The following is a 22315-nucleotide window of genomic DNA, read 5'->3' as shown; positions in this document are numbered from 1 at the left end:
TCATGCTGCTATAAGTAGAAGTTAAGCTTATTCTTTGAAGAGGCCTGAAATGTGCAGGCAATGACTGTAATATGCTAAGTTAAGTATACTAATGCTCACTCTCCTGGGCTCTTGAATTCCCAGTCATCCTAAACCAAAAACCACATGGATAGTATCCACAAATGGGACCAACTGTAAGATTTCACTTAATGTGATGATCAAGAAAGCCTCTCATAGGGGTGCCTGGGTGGCTCAGTCGGTTGAGCGTCTGACTTCAGCTCAGGTCATGATCTCACAGTCTGTGAGTTCGAGCCCCACGTTGGGCTCTGTGCTGATAGCTCAGAGCCTGGAGCCTGCTTCGGATTCTGTGTCTCCCTCTCTCTCTGCCCCTCCCCTGGTCATGCTCTGTCTCTCTCTGTCTCAAAAATGAATTAAAAAACGATTAAAAAAAAAAAAAAGAAAGCCTCTCATAGAAGGTAGCTGGAACCTACTTTGAACCATTAAGTTGTTTTTGGTGCCTTATCTGGACATTTCATTTAAGGTATAGCTGGTTTCAGGCACAAAGTTAAGGAAATAAATGAAAGAGAAAGGAGCATGTTCCCTCCTGCCTAGGACATCTTTCTCAGGAGTGGCATTAAGTTTGAGTGTCCTAGTAATTAAATAGTATCACTTGCCTCTTAACTTGGAAGTTAAGTAAAATTTTCATTAGATTTATCACACTGCTACTACTTAATAATATTGTTACGGCATTAGGTAGGTTGACCCAATATTGTCCCTTAAATTGGAAAAGTATTATGATATATCCATACAATGGAATGCTTTGTATTTACTAAAAATATTTTAAATGAATATCTAGTAATTTGGAAATTTTTCATAAGTGGTAAAAGCATGAAATAGTATATGGTATACTATCTTTTTGTTAAATGAAAATAAAGAATTTTTAAAAGACTAGGAATATTTTAATCCAGTTAAAGTGTGAAGAGAAAAAAGAGAAGAGGGTATAAGTTAGGGACATATCTTTATGAATACCTACATTTAAGCAGTGGTAGAAGGAAAAGAACCAGGAAAGGAGAATTTATTAAACTGCTTGAACCAAAGGATGGTGTCTTGAAAACCAAGGTATAGAGAGAATTTTAAGAAGTACAGCATAGGTGCCCACTCGTCTCTTAAGTTCATAAAGATGAAAGAAAAAATTGGGACCAAAAAGATACCTTTAGATTAGGGCTTTCACCTTTTGGATTTCACACATGTTAAGATTAGATTTTTTGTCATGCCTCCATTCCCACACCGTGTGTTATATTTCTGGTTTCATTGGATAAAGCACTGCACCTGTTTCTTCATACATGATGTGAGCTGTTAAAGACAACTAGCCAATCTCATTCAAGTACAGTATTTAGTTCCTATGTAGATTCTGAATTGATTTAGAAACAGGATGGCAGGATTATTCTGGAAATCCAACCAAGTATAGGGATTCCAGAAAGCCAATCAAGGCTCTGTTATTTATTACATTTTTTTTTTCTTTTTTAAAAATAAAGACAGTAGGTTATTCTAAAATTCCCTGACTAATACAAGCAGCTGAGACTCTTCTAGGCTTTGGGACCTGGGCAGAGCTAAATGGAGGAAAGAAGACCTCAAACCTCCCTTCTTCAGATCATTAATTACCTTCCTAACATCTGCCTTAGCACTGTCTTTTCAAAGCGGAAGCAAAAAGCACAGTCAAAGCCACTGCAAAGGGCCAGACCAACTTCTTACTCAAAATTTGCAAGTGACAATACCTGACTCTCAAGGGAATAACTCCCAAAGCAATAAGCCTAAAGAGCAAAGAGCTCCCCAGGAAAGATGTCAGAGTATTTGTTTCTAGCCCTGTCCTTGTAGAGAAAAAGCCTACCAGTAAAGCCCCAGCTTATGCTTCCTACAGAGGTCAATACAGTTGGCCACAGTCAGCCACTTTTACCCAGTGGCCTGTTGGTTGCAAACCATTACCTCCTGTCCCTCTCCTTCCTTGCTACCTGTCTTCTCTTGTTGGGAGTATCCACAGTACACTTGTGCCTGTGTGGAGCCCTCCTAGAGCAGTAGCTCTCAAATTCCGGCATTTCTGATTCACAAAGTCTGGGGTCAAGTATCAAATTCCAGCATTTCTGATTCACAGAGTCCAGGGTCAAGTACAGTAATTTGTATTTTTAACAAGTTTCCAGGCGCTGCTGCTACTAGTGATGGTCAGGCAAGAACCACTATCTCAGACCAGGAACAGGAGGGCTGAAGGGGAGGTCAGCAAACTACACTCCACAGGCTAAAGCTAGCCCTGAGCTAAAAGGATTATAAAAACAAACAAATCCAGAGTATGTGACAAAAACCATCTGTGGCTCGCAAAGCCTAAAATATTTACTGGCCCTTTCCAGAAAAAGTTTGCTGACCCCTGACCTAGAGCATGTGCCAGAGCCTTGGCTGCAAAGGTCTCCTGCTGTTCCAATACAAAGTGCTTCTACTCAAACTCTGAAATGAAGGAGGTGCTAAATATTGATTTTCATTCCCTCACAAACTTCTCCAACCTCTTTTTATTTGAAAGCCCAGCACAGCATCATGAACAAAGTGTTTTGCATGTGTTAAGAATTGTTGACATTATTTTGTCTTTGGATCTATAATACTGCACATCATACATAATTCAAAAAGATACAAAAGGGTATATAGTGAAAAGTCTGTCCCCTATCCCCTTGTTCCCTCATGCGGGAGGTTACTTGAGTCTGCATACACATTTACGTACATATACTTGTATAAATTATGTAACTGTGTATATATGCATAAAACGTACATTTTAAAACACAAATGGTATCACACTGTGTACTCTGCTACGTATTGCTTTTTTTTATTCCATGTTAGTTTTGGGAGATTATTCCATGGGTACATATTCCCTTTTTCATTTTTCTTAACAGCCACATACAATACTCCATTATATGGATACACAGTAATTTTTAACCACTTTCCTAACTGAACTTTAGGTTGATAAACTCCTGGAAGAATTAAGAAGAATCATTGACTATAAAGAGTGTGTGCATTTGTAATTTCGGTGGATCACACTATTGCCTTCCAAATAGTAGTACCTGTTCACGTCCCCCACCCACCCCCCCCCCCCCCAGCACTGTATAGAAGGCAGCATGTGCTTCCCCACACCTATATTCTAACCTGTGTCCAGACAGTTTGATCTTGGCCAATTTGATAAGTGAAAAAGTATGATTTAATTTGCATTTCTCTAATTAGAGCACTTCAGCATCTTTTTGTGTGTTTAAGAGTTAGTATATTTAAGTAGTTCTTTTTCTGTGAACTGTGTTCAGTTACTTAATGGAATTTTCTGTTAGTAACTGGTCTTTATCTTGTTAACAGTATCTTTCAATATTTGTCCCTTTTGTTGATAAATATTTTCTTAGTTTGTCATTGTTTTTTGGTTTTGTTTTTTTCTTTCTGCCATGCAGCAATTTAACTTAAAATTGTATGTAGTTAAGTCAGTTTTTTTGGTTTGTTTTTTTTTTCACGGCTTCTGTGTTTTCTGCCTTAGCTTTTCCACTTGGGGCCTATTTTTAAAAAAGAAAACTGTTGTATTTTTCTCTTAGTACATTTATGAGATTTTTTGCATATTCAGGTATTCTTTTGATTTGGAACTTAGAATAAATTATGAGGTAGGGGTATAACTTTTTCCTTTTTTTTTTTTTTACATTTATTTAATTTTTACATTTATTTATTTTTGAGAGACCGAGCATAAGTGGGGGAGGGGCAGAGAGAAAGAGACAGAATCTGAAGCAGGCTCCAGGCTCCGAGCTGTCAGCACAGAGCCCGACACGGGGCTCGAACTCACAAACCGTGAGCTCATGACCTGAGCTGAAGTCCAACACTTAATTGACTGAGCCACCCAGGCGCCCCATAACTTTTTTCTTTATATCATTATCTAACATGATTTATTGAGCAACCCACCTTCCCATGCTGGTTTGAAATAATACCTTAAAAGTTTTTCATTGTTAAATGGCCATTGACAAAATGAAGGAAATGCTAAATGAAAAGGATCAGGTTAGATCACAATAATTCTGAACTGTCATTGCATTTTCAAATCATCTAAGGCATCTACTTTCTCGAAGTGTGTATCTGAATTACCATGGGATTTTGTTAAATACGTAGATTCTGATTCACTAAGCCTAGTAGGTTCTGGGGTTCACTATTTCTAATAAGCTCCCAGATGCTAAAGCTGTTGGTCTTTGAACTACATTTTAAGTGGCAATACTTGTGCCTGGGCCCCTCCAACAGAGTTTTTTACTATATTCGTCTGTGGTAGTTTCAGAGATTTCTGAGGTGATTCTAATGTACAGTTAGGGTTGAGAACTGATAGATTAGGAGATCTGAATTTCAGTAACTATTATTTTGGCAACTATTGCTTGAAGAGCCAGATAATTACCTGGTGTAAAGTAAGTGGGTTTGGCGTTCTTAGCCTAATAGTGATTGCTGAGAATAATAAATTGGTTAGGACTCCAACCCTTACACATTTTCCTACCTTTTCCCCCTCTTTCCTTAACTGCTTTAAAAGGATAATAGAAAAACAGTTACAGAAGTAAAAGCACTATTATATTTGGTTATTTCCTTTTCAAAGCATCAAAGTGCCTAAAGTTTTTGAAAAGTTGCTATATGTTTTTCCACAGGTGGAATGAGGTATCATCTGCTGTCTCCAGAGGATCGAGAGGAATTGGTAGAAGGCACAAGGCCCAGAAGAAAGAAACATGACTACCGCATAGCCCTGTTTGGAGGCTCCCAGCCACAATCTTGTAGATATTTTAACCCAAAGGTAACTGATTTTTATTGTTTTGGTTTTTGAAAGCTCAGAGCACATACACACTCATCTGCCACTAGTAATAATAGCTCATACGTTTAGAGAAGTTACAGTTTGTGTTGTTCTTTCACATATCTTTTGATATACACAGTTGTCTTCTTTAACAAATAAAGAAATTGAGGCTACTCAGATTTTAAATGTTTCAGTAATTGCTCTGGAATGCAGGGTAGTAACCACTGTACCAAAGAAAATGGAAAACTAGTTCTCCTATCTTATCTCATTTTGTTACTAACCCCTTGCATTCATTACGACTCCTTGTTTCCTTTAGGTGCTATTTTCAATGACAATATGGTTCTGAAGCTGTATGTGGGTTGTTGTTGGTTTTTTTTTACTTTAGTAATTATGTTTTAGTGTAAATTAATACATACTCATTCTGGAAAATTTGAAAACCTAGAAAATCACAAAGAAAACAGATAAAGTTACCTTTAACTATGTAGAAATAATTATCAATTTTAATGTGTTTTCCAGTACATGTTATACCATTTGGACAAGCAGAGCCTGAGTCATAGGTCTAGAAATACAATTTTTAATAGACTATTAATTATAACCTTGAGAAAGGCCACTTACATTTCTACCCCTCGTTTCTTAGTCTTGTATGTTTTGGCTATGGAAGGGATAATACCATATTCTGTTAGTACTAAATGTGTTGCTGGGGCAGAGCACATATCACAGTCCTAAAATATAACACCCCAACGTTGCAAGGTGGTACCCATAACTGGTGTTGAATCTAAGCATATAATGGTCTCTTTATTATTTTGTTGGCCCATTTTTGGTTGATGATAGATACCTGATAAGTCCAGAGCATCCTCTTGACATCAGGATGCTTATCTGATACTTGTTTCTTTGGAGGCAGTCTATGTCATACTGTAGTAGCGATGTACAAAGCATTTGTAATATGGTGATGTTGTCAAGTGTACAAGAGAGAGTGAAGTCCAAGCGAAGTCCAAAGTATTAGTTCCAATGAGGGCAGAGCATTGTCCCTTTAACAGTGGAGGGGTCCCAGTGCAGTTAGCCTGGTATTAGATAACTAACTGGTTCCGGAAAGGTTTGGTAACAAATCAAGGGTTTAGGATTGATCAATATTCCTGACAAAGTGGGAGCTGACTAGTGGATAGCCACATTGGCCTTAGGGCGGGAAAGTATGTTAGCTTCCACAGCTGCTAGCGTATGCAGCCTCTGTCATTGACCCTGTGGTCACTCATAAGCCCATTGAGCACAAGCATCAGATTGAAAAGGGAAGGTATAGATGGCAGTCCTATCCATGTAATTATTAAGAGACTTTACTGGTGGGCGCTCTGTTAAGAATTCATATGGGATGCAAGTTTGTGTCCTTTCTAGAGGGCCATCTACATTATCCTTCCTCGAATCTTTCTGTCAACAGTCTTACATTGTTGCTTATTTCAGGTCTGCATCCATCTGGGTGAACCATTAGCTACTGTCAGAATTGATAAAAACTGATCTTAGCCTGTCTCTCCTGAAGGGCATAATGGAAGATAAAAGGAACTACTTGAAATTCTGCCAAATCAGAAGGTTTCTTCTGAATTGTCCTTTAGTACCATTTTTGAAGGGACTAAAATGCTTTAGCAGTCCCCTCTTGGCTAGTACTATCACAAATGATCCAAGCTCAGGTCTTTCAAATTCATCAGCTGATTTATCAGGGACCACCTCCGCAAAGACATAACCCTGGTCGAAGGAGAAGACCTCCTAGGAAGGAGTTGTGATTCATCCTTTTGGGTATTCTGTGCCGTTGGGACCTCCGTAAGTGCAGGGTTATGTTTACAAACCAAATGACTGGTCAAAGGCATGCTATTTGTGATTTGATAGATCAGGTAAAATGGTTCAAAACAGGTTAATGATATGGTCAACCTGGTTTCCTTTGGTGTCAGACATTTGCTGTCTGTCACAACCTAGTGGCCAGCCAGGAGCTATGTACTGAAAAAAATGGGTTGGCCTTGCTCCAGAATCCCAGGGGCATGCTCCGTGATCATACTGGAACATGCCCCAAGCTATAAGCAGCACACTGGTCAGTACATTGATGCCCCAGGATCACAAAGTAACCTGAGCAGCCAAGCCATTCTACTATAGCCTGTCCTACTTAGAAGGTTGTCTCCTGCTCTAGCTTTCACTTGCAACTGGCAGCTTTTTGGTTTACCCTATAAACATATAAAAGTGGGACACTCAGTTACAGGATCTGTTCCATCTGTAGTATGTAGGAGATACTTGGGGCAGCAAGCTATAGCCTTCGTTTCCAAGGAGCTATACCAACATGCTGTAGATCAGAGCTTAATGAACTTTGTCTATAAAGGACTTCATAATAAATATTTTCAGTTTTGTAGGCTACACAGTCTCTGTCATTACTGGTCAACTCTGATGCTATAGCAGGAAAACAGCCGTAAACTACATGAACAAATGGGCATGGGTGTGTTCTTGTTTATTTACAAAAATAGGCAGTGATTTGCCAGCCCAGTTTTGCCATCTGTAGGCCATAGTTTGCCAACCCAGCTCTAGACCTGTGCACATCTTTGAACTTTGTAGTGACTATATTCTAGGCTAAGCTTCTGTCCTGTCAAGCACTTGTCTTACCACTTCCTGTTCTCCAGAACTGATCAGAATTATGGGCATCAATATAGGAAACCAGGGTGTGACAACCTTTGGTAAAGTGAGATAGACCAAGGGTCCTGCAGCTTAGATTATAGCATACAGAGTCCTCTCTTGACTTGAGGTCAGACCATGAAATGATTTTGTTTTCCCTGCCAGCTGAAAAGAAATCCCATCGAATGGTGTGGATAGACAGTAACAGAAATACTCATAGCAGAGTGTTAGCTATATACCAAGTGTTAGCAGTAGTTTCAATCTGGTCCAGTCAGAAGACCACACATGACCCTGCTGCAACAATTAGAGGCATTAGTCTCGGCAGTTCTACAAAGCAGCAGTTCCTCCTCTGTTTTGGTAGAAAAAGAGGCCTTACCAAAGAAGGCTTTTCCTTCTTACTGTAGTATTTAACACCACAACCCATGAGTAAATATACTGCCAGATAGCAAGAAGACCTCTCTCCAAGGAGGGAGGGTTGGGTTAGATTGGTTAAACAGCATCATGTTTGGACTGTCCCTGTTGGTCTGGTCTCAACTCATCCATCCGTCTCTGGCCCATTCTTCCATCTCCAGAATATAGGCTGTATTTTCTTTACTAAAGACATCTGGCTTCCTTTCTCAGAAGACTGGTGTCTGGCAGGTACAACAAGGCTTCATGGCCTATGTGGTACAACCCAGTAAGCACAATGGTGTTGTGCTGAAGTGATTGATACACCTACCCATCTATTTCACACCAGGTAAAGTTAAGACTTCTTGACATTTCACTGTTTCATTGTTTTTTAATTTTTCAGGATCCATTTGAATAAAGGGCAGGAAACTTACAAGTATGATCTTTTTTTTCCAAGCAAAAAATGAAATCATAGGAGTTTATAATTCTATGAACCACAGCTTTCAAGTGTTGATAATAACCCCTTCTTGTTACCCAAAGCCTAACTACAGTATTGATTTTTACAGTTAAAAGCAAAAAACAAAAACAAAAAAACCCTAACTATACTTGTGGTGAGCAGAGCATAACATATAGACTTATCAAATCACTATGTTGCACACCTAAAACTAATGTAACATTGTGTGTTAAGTATACTTCAGTTTCTTTAAAAGGAAATGAAACTACATTTTGGTAGAAAATATTTTATGTTAAAGTAGGTGGCTATTTTGATGTATGGAGGGACAAGGAGATCTTAATTTCATTTACGAGGCTGAGCATTGTAGAATGTGGCAAATGTGGAATGACTCCCAGCACTTTATTTTTGGTGTGTAGTTCTAACCCTTTCCTTGATTTTTTTTTTTTTTTTTAATTGGACAGTGAAAAAGAGACACATATTCTATACAAGCCTGAAAGTAAGACTGTAACTCCAGAATTCTCATTCATTGTCTTACTTTGCTCTTATAAATGCCTGATACATACTTAATGTTCTTCCCTGTATTCAACCACAAATTTTTAGGCTTTCAATGGAAAAATTCAAATAATTGAGGAAATAACTACAAATAAAATTATACTCATTCCATCAATTGTCTCTTATGCCCTGAAGCTAACACCATTAGAATTCCACTAAATGTTTATTAAATGTTTCTATTAGAAGTATCACGCCCTCCCTTCTTTTTGCTATAAAATTTTATCTTGAAAAACTCACCCATTACTATTATTTGTATATAATATTTTAATATAAGTTGATTAGTCTTTATTATATCTAATATTTAAATAATTGGGAAGGCTGATTTCATTATAAATTATTGTTATTTATCTTGAATCTCCCAAAGTGAACACTGTTTCAGTATTCAAGTAGATTGCTTAATAAGAAGTACTATTCAGAAATTATATTTTATTGAACTTAACCGTTCATCAGTTAGAATTCAGAAATTCAGATTTGACGGTCATCAAGTGGGCCCCATTTGTGTGTGTGCTATATGCACCAAAAATTATCATTTTCATTGAATTGATCTCCTTTAAAGGAGGCAATTTAAGTAGTATTATTACTTAATTGAATTGTCTAGAATTAAGGTGGTATCCCTATAAACTATTATCATTAGATATTCCTTGGATATCACTGGTGAGAAGAGGCAAATATTTATATTGCTGACTGAAAAATGATAAAATCTTATTTTTTTTCCTGAGTATTGACAGAAAAAGGAGTCTTGGGTTGCTGTATTGAATTGAAATGATGTAATTCTTGTTATGATCCTTTTATAAAGTCTGTTGAGTCTTCCTTTCTCCCATCTGTACCTGTTTTTAAAGTTTTCAAGTGCTTAGTGATTACTAAAAAAGTTATTTATGTGTAACCATGCTCTACTCTTTTAGTACTGGTATTCTCAAATTGTAGGATGGGAATGTCTTATGATATTAATGCCTAAATAAAAGTTGACTTAATTGACCAGTTTTTATATGGACTGTTACTACTGGTAAAATGATGAGCTCTAAGGGCTTAGAACTTGGTAAAGGTCTTGGCTTGCCACTTCAGTATAGTGGAGAAATAGGAGACCGTGTCCTAGAGAAAAAGGGATTCTGCCTATTCCCTGCCAAAAACAAATAAGGACTGAGACCCAACAAGGTAAGGGCCAGAGCCTGTAAATTACAAAGGCAGAAAACCGTATGGTGCCGTGTCATATGAAACCATCAGGTTCAGAAGGATTACCCTGAGTACATTTTCTCATTCAGAACTCTGACAGATTCATCACTGAGCTTAGTGTCTGGCCCAATGTGGACACTCAAGTTTGAAAGGATGAATACACCAAGATAACTTTATATATAACACTTCACAAGCAGTTTTGTCAGTTTTATAGGACTGGGTTTAAACATAGGTGGGCCCTAAATCAAAAGAAATGAAGTTACCTTCCACTCAGAACACATTTTCCTGCTGGAAATATTGTTTGTTATAGGTATCAGTGTGCTTCACAGTGCTTTTTCTCACAGCATCATAGCCACCTTACCTCTTAAACAGGCCTTCACTGAGGAGACAGTCCCACTCTGTGATCAGGGTGGAAATGGGCAGTTATACATTGCATATTATTTTAAAAGACATGTACACAAAGAAGTGTAAATCTTAAATTAAAAAGTTAATAAGGCACATGGGGAACCTAGAAGAGCAGGCTCCTTTGTCAAAGAGCAACTCTTGATCTCAGGGTTGTGAGTTTGAGCCCCACATTGGATGTAGAGATTACTTAAATAAAAAATTAACAAAGCTTGTATGAGAGTGTATCAGTTGTGTTTGCCACCAGCAAAAGAGTGCTGTAGAAGCAGTGCACAGAGGTAAAAGGAAGAGCACTGCTCAAAGGATCAGGAGCGCCCATAGGAACAAAATATCCAAAGTGGGCAGCAGTCATCCCAAGTGGATTGGATCCTGGCTGTGTACCCAGGGGCCGACATTGTTGGAATGCAAGTGTGGGTCACCCTGGGTATCCCTTCAGCTTCCTTAGTTGTCGTTATAATAGGCATCCAGTGGTAATAAGGTCCTCTGCAGCTTGGGCACAGTAGCTGTTCCGTAAGCTTGTTTGCATGCAGTTTGGTTAGAGAGGCGGTACTCACATTCATATGGAAGAGACTGGAGTACATTCTGAAGTAAATTCTCAGGAGAGTGCTCTTCCTTCCTAAAATGTCTTCTAAAATATTGAGAGCCTCAGTTCTTCTCTCTTCAAGCATCTCCACCACACACTATTTTGTAGTTTTATTCTAAAATCAACCTGACAGCCCCTTGCTGTCACCCTTCAGGGATCTGTTTCTTTCTGTGTTTAGTCACTGCGTCTGCAAGAAACCCCAGTGAAGTACAGCTAACCACAGGAGGGATGATACCAGACTCATTCTCTGTAAGCCATAGTTATCATAAATTAACAGATCAATCCCCTAAAAAAGTCTGGGAGAGAGCAGAAATAGAGCTGTAGTTTTATTATTTTGTTTTGTTTCTGTAATAGAGCAGTAGGTATTTGATTAAGGGGTGTAAGGGGGAAGGAATGAGAAAACTAAACATGGCATCTGTGTGTGGTGGTGTTTTAAAGACTCCAGCCATTCTGAAATGAGCCGGAGAGTAGTGGGCATATGAACACAGGACTATAGGGATAAGGGTCAGGTTGAGGGTAATCCTCAGAGAAGTAGAAAAATTACCACTACCATGGCACTTGGAATTTTCTCTTGGCTAATTTGGGTAATTGTTCATATGATGACCCAGAGGCACAGTAAGATCTGTCATCCTAGAAGTATTAAATCACGTCCAAATAGGTTTGCTGTGATTATTTTCTTTGAAAATTGATGATCAGGTTTTAAGAGAAAATTATCCTCAGCGGTTATAAACAACAGAACATATTGTATGGACTATGTCCAGAAGCAGGAAGCAGTTAGAGGCTGAGGTCAGTGAGGAAGCCACTGAACACAGCCAATCAAAAGTCCCAATATGGGATGGACAGTAATGGCCTTGTTGATATGAAGAGCTCCACCTGAGTTGGATTTGTCCATGGAAGCTTCATGGAGGTTTTCTTGAGGGAAACTTACTGGTAGAGTTTGGATAGGAAGAAAGAGAAAAGACAAGAATATATTGAATCCTAAGTATGTCTGCATCTTTTTGGTTTGATAAGTATGGTTATTAAAATTTTTCATGTGAGCTTCCAAAGTATTACTTAGCTGAATGGAATCTAACTTTGTGCTTTAAAAAAAGAAATTAGATGTAGGTGGAAGAACTGAAGGACTAGGCCATTGGTCATTTTTCTTTTGTGATGCCTTTTTTTTTTTTTTTTTTTTTTTTGTTTTGGTTCTTTTTCTTTGTTTTATTTGTTCTGTTGGTTGGTTACTTTTGTTTTGTTTTGTTTTTGTAAATGAAAGCACCTCTTTAGGAGAAAGAGCATTTCAAGTTTAGGGTATATGAACTAAGGCAAATCAGTCTTTCTAAACTTCAGCTTTCTGGTCTATTAAGAAAGTTTAAAGCTTCTCAGCATTTGTGTGAGCATCAGTTATGTTCATTTGACTCCATCTTTTCTTTGACCTTCACTCACTCAGCTTCTCCCTGCCACATCTTTAGGATTCTTCATCTTCCATATTTAAACATAAAAAGGCTTCTCATCTTCCTTTGTTCATCTCCTTTGTCTCTTCACCTTCCCCAACTCTTCCAAACCTCTTGCCCTTGTCCAGCATCTCCCCTACTCTGTCCATCTGAGACAGCAGATGTTCATCCCATCTAGTGAGAACAGTTTATTAAATGAGTCTGTTACTGCATTTCAAGATTTGGGACAGTCATTTAAAGAGTAGTGTGCCTTCCCGTGCCAAGATTTGCAATCCCGCGTTAGGGCTGTAAAGGCAGATCTTGTGTTGAAGTAACTGGCAGAGCGCTAGCATAGGGGCGCTTCATGGATTCTCCACGCAAAGCACAAGGGCTCTTATAAAGCCTAACATCCTTCTCAGGGTCCACTTTTGCATTGAGCTTCATTTCATATTTAAATTTCTGAGTAATTCAGGTTTGAGTTTTGTTTTCTGGTGGTATGGTATTCATCTGAGAGTTGAAGGGAAGACATTTTGTGACTTTATAAAGCCGCAGGTTTTTTGTTTTAAAGTCGGTCCCATGCCCAGGATGGAGCCCAATGTGGGGCTTGAACTCATGACCCCCAAGATCAAGATCTGAGCTGAGACTGAGTCTGACACTTAAACCTACTGAGCCACCCAGACACCCAGCAGCAGTTATTCTTAATCAGTAATTCCCTTTCATCAGGTATCTGCCCTTCCTTCAGGCTCCTTGCTAATTTTAACAATCATTAACAGCTGAGAAATGGCCACTTACATGCTTGTTGTTCCTTATTTATCTCACAGTTTACTACAGCACAGCCATGCCCCACCCACCCCCACCCACCCCCCACTGTGGAAGCCCTTTCTTCCTAACTACAATGCTGTATTTCTTGAAGAACTTAAATTACAAGAGCGTTTTCTCCTAATGGCTGATTCTTTAAATCCCTTTCTGGAGTTTGGAGTATGTTCTCAGCAATATTTGTGTGACCCTGTTGAAAATAGTGTATTTCAAAATGGGTATGGCCTGAGAAATTACTTGGCATGATCAAATGTTTACTTCTGAAAACCAGAGTGCCCTGGTAAGTGTGCTGTTTGGAAGGAAGGCAGAAAGACTGCTTCTGATCTGTCCTGTAGTTGAAACTCAGCCTCATAGTATAATAGCTATTTATGTGTTTCAGTTCTTAAAACCTGAAATTAATTTTACTTCCACCTTTGTGTTAAAACATTAGCACTATTATAAACATCTGCTCTGAGAAGTTGTTTCCCTTGTACCATACTTTTGCTACCATTTGCCTGATTGATGTATTTACTTTTTCTGTTTGTTTGTTTTTAATGTTTATTTTTGAGAGAAAGACAGAGTGCAAGGGAGGGGCAGAGAGAGATGGAGACACAGGCTCCCAAGCAGGCTCCAGGCTGTCAGCACAGAGCCCGACATGGGGCATGAACCCATGGACCACGAGGTCATAAACTGAGCCAAAGTCGGACGCTTGACCGACTGAGCCACCCAGGTGTCCCTACTTTTTCTGTTTAAATAAACACATGTAGAAAATTCAAATATAGCAAGATACAAAGGAGAAAGCCAAAGCACTCCCAGTATCAAAAGACAGTTCTCAGAAGTTAGTGAATATCATTCCAGTCCTCTCATTTTACATATATAAGATCATACTGTACACGCTATCTTGTAAAAACTATTTTTTACTCTTTCGGCATTTATATTGTGGAAGTATTTTCATGTCAGTGAAAATACCATCCTTTCAAAGGGCTACAGAGTGTTCCGTCATAGGGATATAACATAGTTTATCTGAAGCTAAGGATATACCATAATTTGTTTAATGCTTATCTTCTTCATGCACATTTGGCCTAATTCCCATTTTTCCCTGTTAAAATACCCCTGCAGTGAAACATCTTGTATATGCCAACTTTACATTGTCCCAATTTTTTCTGGAGAGTAAATTCCTAGGAGAAGAATTGTTCTAGCTAAGGATAAAGATGGAAACTCTTTCAGTTTACCAAAAAAGTAGATAAAAGCTTGGTTCCTAACATCAGCTACTGTTTGTTGGTGGGTCATAGGTTTCCTGTACCTCAGTAGTGCAGCCACCAGAGGCCCAGGGACTAGAGTGACAAGATGCACACTGGAGTCAGTATAGTTTAAAGACATCACTACAATGAGGAACTGACATTGGACTAGGAGCCCCGTGCAGCATCTAGTCTTTGACCTTTAGAAAGTCAAAAATGAAGGTGGTTCAGCTGAAAGACATTCCCACAAATCTGGCCTATCTCCCAATAAAAACATTCCCATCAGTACACTAAGCCCTCGGCCAAATACCATACAAAGACATGGGGGAAATCACTGTTTTCAGAGAGGCTGTGGTTTTAGTGCTCAATTATTATTTTTCTAAGTGATAAGATATGGAGACTGTGCATGAGGACCTCAGTGGCCCTCTCACCAGCATCTTGATTGGTAGATGAGGGTGGTTCAGGTCCTTTGATGTCAAGTCAAATGCCCAGAGTGACTTAGCTAGAAATACAACAGGAATAAGAAGAACCCAGATTATTCCACTCCCAGTCCAGTGTTCTTTCTAGGAGGCCCTATAAGAAGATTTTTAGAGAGCAGGGCAGCGTAGGAGTTAAGAGCACAGCTTTGGAGTCTTGATAGATTGGGACTTAAATCTTGGATTCACTACTTTCTAACGCTGTGATCTTGACATGGTACTTAACTCTCTAAGATATCATCATCTATAAAATAAGCTTATTCCTCATGGAGTTATTGAGGAAATTAAATAAAATGTTTTAAGATATTTCAGCATAGCTCCTGGAAGGGGAAGTGCTTGAAATAAGTCAGATAATGGCTTTACAGAAAGTGCTTACAATTTGGACATTGTAAACTCAGATTAGATTGACTCCTTGAAGTTTCTGCCAGAAATCTTAAGGGTTTTTTTTCTTTTATTTATTTAATTCTTTTTGCTGTTTTGTTAATTTTGTTTTCCTTTTTTTCCAAGACCCCATCTTTCCTATGTTTGCTTGGTTTCCTCTCAAAATGATCCAAAATAAAATTCTCGAGTCTTAAAAATAAAAAGTATTTCTTTTATTTTGGATTTTGCTTGTCTTGATTGTTAAAATATCTGTGTGTGGTGTCTTTATTTTTTGAAGATTCATGTGTTTTCAGAATGCAGATTGTATAAAATCAGTCCTTACTCTCAAGGAAAACAGCAAGCTGATATTTTTGCCTTGAGGGATTTAGAGAGGCGATTACAGCCCCTCACCTCAAGAAGCATTTCACTGTAGTACCACACCACTGCTGGAAAATCATACAGGACACAATGTAATGGAGTGCTCAGTCATCAAGCCCAGACTTAAGTGTGGTGGGGATTCAGAAAAAGACAGGGAAGCCTACAAAAAGGAAAGAAGCCTTGAGCTTGAAAAAAATGTTGAATGTGGTATATATCACAGCAGAGACAAGAAAGGCTAAGGACAAAGGAAGACAGGACTTTATACACGAGTGTATATGTGTGTGGATGCATAAATGAGTGATGTGTCAAAACTTCCTTCTACCTGTGTCTTTTCCAGGCTTTCCAGTTATCCCATTTTCATATCAGCAGTCAGGCACAGAAACGTGCATGAAATTGATACTCAATAAAACTTAACTGAGTTACATTGTTTTTAGAGTAACAGTTCCATGCCCACACATATACAATGTAACTCTAGTGCTATGTATGTGTCTGGACTCACAGGAAAGCTACATGTCTAACTTGACCTGTAGCCTAGGAGCTCAGAGCCATAAGCAACCCTTCCTCTACCTGCAGGCCCCAGGTTGGGAATGGTCCTATTGCTAGGAAAAGACCTGGCATTCCTACCCACAGAGGCTTTAAGTCAGACTTCTAATCTATATTTTTACCCTCTCTGTTTGCTCTCTCAACTGCACACATTATCTCCTAGGCAGTATAACAAGTTATTAAAGGGCAAACATCAAATCACCTTCTTAGTATTGTTTTGGATGAAGTGTAGATGGGGGCAGTTAGTAGATGGGAGTGAGATCTACCATACATACATGTGAGTAAAAAAGCTCCCTTCCCTCATACATAGATACAACCAAAGCCAGGTATTTTCAAGCACAGGTGCATACCTGTGTATACCTGACAGGTGTATTTAATGAGCTAAAATATAAAACATTAAATTTTAGCTGAAATGAAGTCGGATTTACATTCTAGGTAAAATTCTTGCAAAGGTTATTTCATCTATCTGCCTTGAAGATGAACTCTTAGGTAAGAATATTATATGTAGTTAGATTTATCAAGCTTAGCATCTACAATGTACATTGACCAATGACAGTATTTGGAGAATTGAAAAAGATTTAAAAATTTGAGGATTTCTAAAGAAATCAGGGCCCAAATTGCAAGTAGATACAAGCATGTGCATGTGCCTATCTACTCCTGGTCACACATGTGTGCACACACACTGGATAATCATTTTTCCCTTAAGCTTATAGTTCTAAGAGCACAATTTATTTTAATTCTTAAATCTGAAGCCTAAGCCCTATGTGACCGGTACATATGAGAATTCATTTATTCCTTACTCAAACCCTTGGGTAGTATCAAAAGTTAGAACTATTCTATTATCAAACTCTTGGCAGTTATTTGTTTTGTTTTGTTTTCTTTTTGGAACTTCATATCCTAGCGTCTAAATGTTCAAACTCATTTAGCTAAAAGAAAAAGTATTTTGTTTGTGTGTTTAATCCCAGCTCATACATGGGCAGTTATTTTTAATTTGAAGAGTAGCGGGTCTTAGAGATCATTTAAAAGGATATATCACCCACTGTCTCATCCTGAAATAAAGGAAGAGCAGGAAAAGATAATGTTCTTGAGAATATCTTTAGAAATTATGGGAAAATTCCCATATTGCTTTCTAATAATATCAAATAAATTGGGTGTAAAAGTGGCAAGACTTGAGATTCAGTGAATTAACAATGTATCTTATTAATGAAACTGAAGTTCTCTACTTATAAAGTTGGTCAGGTGGGAATTATGAGTAGATTTGCAGAATATATAAGAGAGTCATTAGTTTACTTTTGAGGGATCATTCCCTGTAGAGTATGGTCATTACTTTATTTTTTTTTCATTCTGTGGTATGCAACTCTAAGAAAACAAATTTTTAAAATAATTTTCCCATTTTTCAGTGTCCATTGAGCAAAACAAACTTTGGGAAAATGTTATATTTATCCTATAGTTTTGTATGCCTGCCATAGGTATACCACTGAGTAACCGAGGGGGATCCCAAATTGAGAATAAAGCAAGGATTAAGACTCTTGTTTTTCTAGGGGTGCCTGGGTGGCTCAGTCAGTTAAGCATCTGCCTTCAGCTCAGGTCATGATCTCGCGGTTTGTGAGTTCAGGCCCCACATCAGGCTCTGCACTCAGTACTGAGCCTGCTTCAGATCTTCTGTCGCCCTTTTCCTCTCTCTCTCTCTCTCTCTCTCTCTCAAAAATAAAAATAAACATTAAAAGAAAAAGAGAATTTGTATTAAAAAAATAAAAAGTCTCTTGTTTTTCTGGTCACCTAAAGAGCAGAATGTTCATCACCACAAGGAGTCAAGGTGCTCTGCATAAGGGGCTCTTTTTCCTGAGACTTCCTGGTGTTGTATGATGCTTTGATCTAATCTGATGAATGTCTAAAACAGTGGGCGCTAGTGTGACAGATATCCATCAGATTTTCCCAAAGGGCACTGAGCGTTAATAATCACACACACACTGCTTTGCTCAGTGACAGCAGGAATTGTTTGGATTTCTGCCAGTCCCAAATTATTTTTAGACATTTTCAGAAAGCAGAAACACTATAGCTTCCTTGTTCAAAAAAAAAAGGGGGGGGGGGGTGGAATCAAAGATGCTGTAGCTTTGGGAGAATTTTACACAGAAAAAGGTACATTTACATAGAAATGTACATTTCTACTTAATTTACATAGAAAAAGTTATCCTTGGATACATTTACACAGAAAAAGGTATCCTTGGATGTATCAGACATAGTGAGGAAACTAAATGGTGCTGTGAACCACCCTTATTGTGAAGTACTGATTATGTGCTCATTTTTAATCACTGGGAAGAAAAAAGTGAGCTTCCAGCCTAGTTGAAACAGATTCTTCAAGTATTCCATAGTAAATATCACAGCTTTAAGAGTCCATCTGAATAAACTGGCTCAACTGAATATTTTTAAGTTAATATTACAGAAGTCCACAAAATACCTTCTCGCCTTAGATGTCAGGAAGATCACAGCACCTTAAACTTCATGTTAGCCAATGATTATTTACATCTCTCCGTGTATCTGGCAGGGAAGGGATGGCTAGAGTTACATTTGAAATAGGCCTTTTTCTAAGTAACAAAAGTACTTCACTTATTTTAGAATTTTCTTGTATTATTATGCTTAGTAACAGAAGGAATAGGAGACTGGTGGTAGGGATGCATTCAAATGTGTGACAGTTTAATCTGGAGCCAGAAAACACCCAAAGCAGCCACTATCTTCCTCTCGCCCTCTGCCCCCACCTAACCGACATTCTGAAGAAATCACACAAGATTAAGTTAGATAATGTCTCAAGCCAAACATTGTGATATGTACTCTAGTAAATTAACAAACTCATATTTTGTATTTTCTCAACTATGTCTTTGCCTCATCTGTATCAATTTGCCTCATCAGATCAATGCCTCATCTGATCAATAAGATAAGATCATCTTATCATCTGATAAGTTTTGCATTACTGACCATTTATTTCCTGTTACAGGATTATAGCTGGACAGACATCCGCTGCCCCTTTGAAAAACGAAGGGATGCAGCATGTGTGTTTTGGGACAACGTAGTGTACATTTTGGGGGGCTCTCAGCTTTTCCCCATAAAACGAATGGATTGCTACAATGTCGTGAAGGATAGCTGGTATTCCAAGCTGGGTCCTCCGACACCTCGAGACAGCCTTGCTGCCTGTGCTGCAGAAGGCAAAATTTATACATCTGGAGGTTCCGAAGTCGGTAAGGACTTACTTGGTATCTTTGTTTGCAAAAAGTGTTTTACCAAGTATCTTGGTAAAGTTTCTTGGCTTTTCGTATTTATATAAACAACTGGTATGGTCTTTTTAACATAACTTACATACACATCTGTCACATTGTACAGCCCATTTCCCTGAAGGTTTACCTTACTTCGTTAATTTTACAAGAACTTCAGCTTCCTGAGTTACGTTAACTGTCCCATTTTTCTCTCATGCCGTCTAGATTTTAGTTCTATGTAGATTGCTTTAAGATACATAATATTTGCTTTAACGATTTCAGAGTGTGGCTCACTCATAGACTCTTTAAGATTTCTTTACTACATTCTTGCTTTTAAAATCTATATTGCCTTTTTAGAACAGCATATGGGCTTGGGTGTAAAACACCTTTCTCTTTAATGGATAATTTGTTAGCATCAGGAGTGGTCTTTTTCTAAATGAGTAGTTTTTCTAAATGAATATTCTAGGCGCAGACTGGATATATAATAGCATTTACATGCTTTCACCTTTTCAGATAATTTCTTTAGCTAAATAATGGGTTTATAAAGAAAACTAGAAAGACCAAGTAAACCTAAGGTACAGAATTTAAATGTTAATTAAGTCTTTATTTTCTTTGATAATTTTTATATTAGGCCAGAGAATGTTTTACTTTTGGTCAGCATATTTATCTGTTTGATGTTTTTACTCCCCCACTAGATGTCAAAAATATTTAGATTCTAAAATATTAGAAAATTTAAAGTTTTTTTTAAGTTTATTTTGAAAGAGAGGGAGCATGAGCAAACACTGGGGAGGGTCCGAGAGAAAGGGAGAGGAAGAATCCCAAGCAGGCTCCGTGCTGTCAGCATGGGACCCCATGCAGGGCTTGATCACAACCTGAGCCAAAATCAAGAGTTGGACACTCATCCTCGTGACACCCAAGAAACCCAGAAAAATTAAAGATTTTTAAAATGTGACTTAAGAAGTGACCTTTTCCCCCCTTTCTTTTTTTCCTTTTTTTTTCTTTTCCCCCCTTTAAAAGCATTCTTCATAGAATGTCTATGAAGACATTTCAAACACAATAAATACTAAAGATAATAGAAAGTAACTGTTCTATAGATACACTTTTTATAGAAAGTATAATATGTAACTTTACTTCTTCAGCAATTACTGAGTTTTTTACTTAAATAGTAATTTCTTATATCTGCCACATACCCTGTATTTCCCCTTAATATCAACCAATTGAATCTATCAAATTGAAAATGTTCAAGGGGCGCCTGGGTGGCTCAGTCAGTTAAGCGGCCGACTTCGGCTCAGGTCATGATCTTGCGGTCCGTGAGTTCGAGCCCCGCGTCGGGCTCTGTGCTGACAGCTCAGAGCCTGGAGCCTGCTTCGGATTCTGTGTCTCCCTCTCTCTGACCCTCCCCCATTCATGCTCTGTCTCTCTCTGTCTCAAAAATAAATAAACGTTAAAAAAAAATTTTTTTTTAAAAAAGAAAATGTTCTAAAAGTTAAAAAGAAGTTAATGTTAATCAGGACGGTTGCTTCTTCCATTTGTTATTCCCTGAATTTTGCCTTCTGTAGAGACCTTGGTTGTGGTTGAGAATTATAAGGGTGTTGTTAAGCATTAGCAAAGTTCAGAAGAGTGGGAGATGAGAAATCATTTGGTTAAATTTTAACGTTTTTCTTCGGAAGGAAAAAAGCACCTGTTTCTTCATTAGTATTATTTCTAAAATTCTCTATTGAGCCCCTATAACTTGTAGAAGTTGCAAAACAGGATGAATATATGTTTTGCTATTAAAACGTATAATCAAATTACATCAGAGTCATGCAGTGGTACCTTGAGAATACTTCAGAATGGCCCAGCATGACTTCAGGGCTTACTCACACAACTACTAAGAGTAGTCAGGAAGAATAGTTTTGTTAATGGTGCAGTGACTATTACAGAATGTTAAATTATAATCCTTAGAATATTATCAGATCATAGTTTTCAGGGTTTAAGGTACAGATTTATCATCTATAAATAACTATGGTTTCTCATATCTCTAATTATCCAAACATTTGAAGTTTGGATAATTCCCATCATGCATAACTGGGCTTGAAGACATACATAATGTTATTTATTTAATTTTCTTCTGAATTCAAACCAATCTTTTCCTAAATTAATTACCAATAAATAAGTATCTTCAGCAGATCCTTTTTTTTTTAGTATTTTCTAAGGTCTATACAAACGGGGTTAGCTTTTTCTTAAGCTATTCCTACATTTTGCTGTTATTGTTAATTAAGTTTAGAAAAGACTCTACAACTGTAAATTCCTCCCTCCAGTAACTAGGGACTTACTTCTACAATCAGCTCGCTCCAAGCCCACACACACACTAAGCTAAGTCTGGTTGGGCCTTTTCTTTTACAGGAAACTCAGCGCTGTATTTATTTGAGTGCTATGATACAAGAACTGAAAGCTGGCACACAAAGCCCAGCATGTTGACTCAGCGCTGCAGCCACGGGATGGTGGAAGCCAACGGCCTGATCTATGTTTGTGGTGGAAGTTTAGGGAACAATGTTTCTGGGCGCGTGCTGAATTCCTGTGAGGTTTATGATCCTGCCACAGAAACGTATGTATCAGTTTAAAAGTCCTATTTTAAAATCATGCAAGAACAGACCTGTTCTTAAGTCATTGAAATCACACTGGGTATAATTCGTCTTTTAAGTAACATCGTTCTTTAGATATAGGGTTTGTAAACTTATGTGTAGAAGTGTGTGGGAATAACCTTATGCATAACTCATTAAAACCACACTGTATAAACAAAAAAAAGTCTTCTTTCAGTTAATTGTATGTAAGCTCAGAGGAAGAAGATGGCAAAAGGCAAAGGAGCCCAACAGAAGAATTTAGTTCTCGTATCAAGA

General features: G+C 38.0%; 1 protein-coding gene and 1 long non-coding RNA gene across 7 annotated transcripts in view; one reads left to right on the top strand and one right to left on the bottom strand.

Annotated features, from left to right (window-relative positions):
- Positions 1-22315, bottom strand: part of LOC131509283 (uncharacterized) — a 49115-nt gene that overhangs the window by 13682 nt on the left and 13118 nt on the right. The window lies entirely within an intron of this gene.
- KLHL7 (kelch like family member 7) overlaps positions 1-22315 on the top strand; it is a 68997-nt gene that overhangs the window by 40323 nt on the left and 6359 nt on the right. For all 5 annotated transcript variants that reach the window (XM_058724834.1, XM_058724832.1, XM_058724830.1 and 2 more), the window contains 3 exons: positions 4659-4801; positions 19181-19421; positions 21822-22023. In XM_058724834.1, coding sequence (XP_058580817.1) covers positions 4659-4801; positions 19181-19421; positions 21822-22023 — 586 coding nt within the window. The remainder of the gene's footprint in view (positions 1-4658; positions 4802-19180; positions 19422-21821; positions 22024-22315) is intronic.

The sequence above is a fragment of the Neofelis nebulosa genome, chromosome 4 (genome assembly GCF_028018385.1).
Source record: "Neofelis nebulosa isolate mNeoNeb1 chromosome 4, mNeoNeb1.pri, whole genome shotgun sequence".
In the NCBI taxonomy this organism is placed as follows: Eukaryota; Metazoa; Chordata; class Mammalia; order Carnivora; family Felidae; genus Neofelis; species Neofelis nebulosa.
This window is presented reverse-complemented; position numbering and strand designations above follow the sequence as displayed.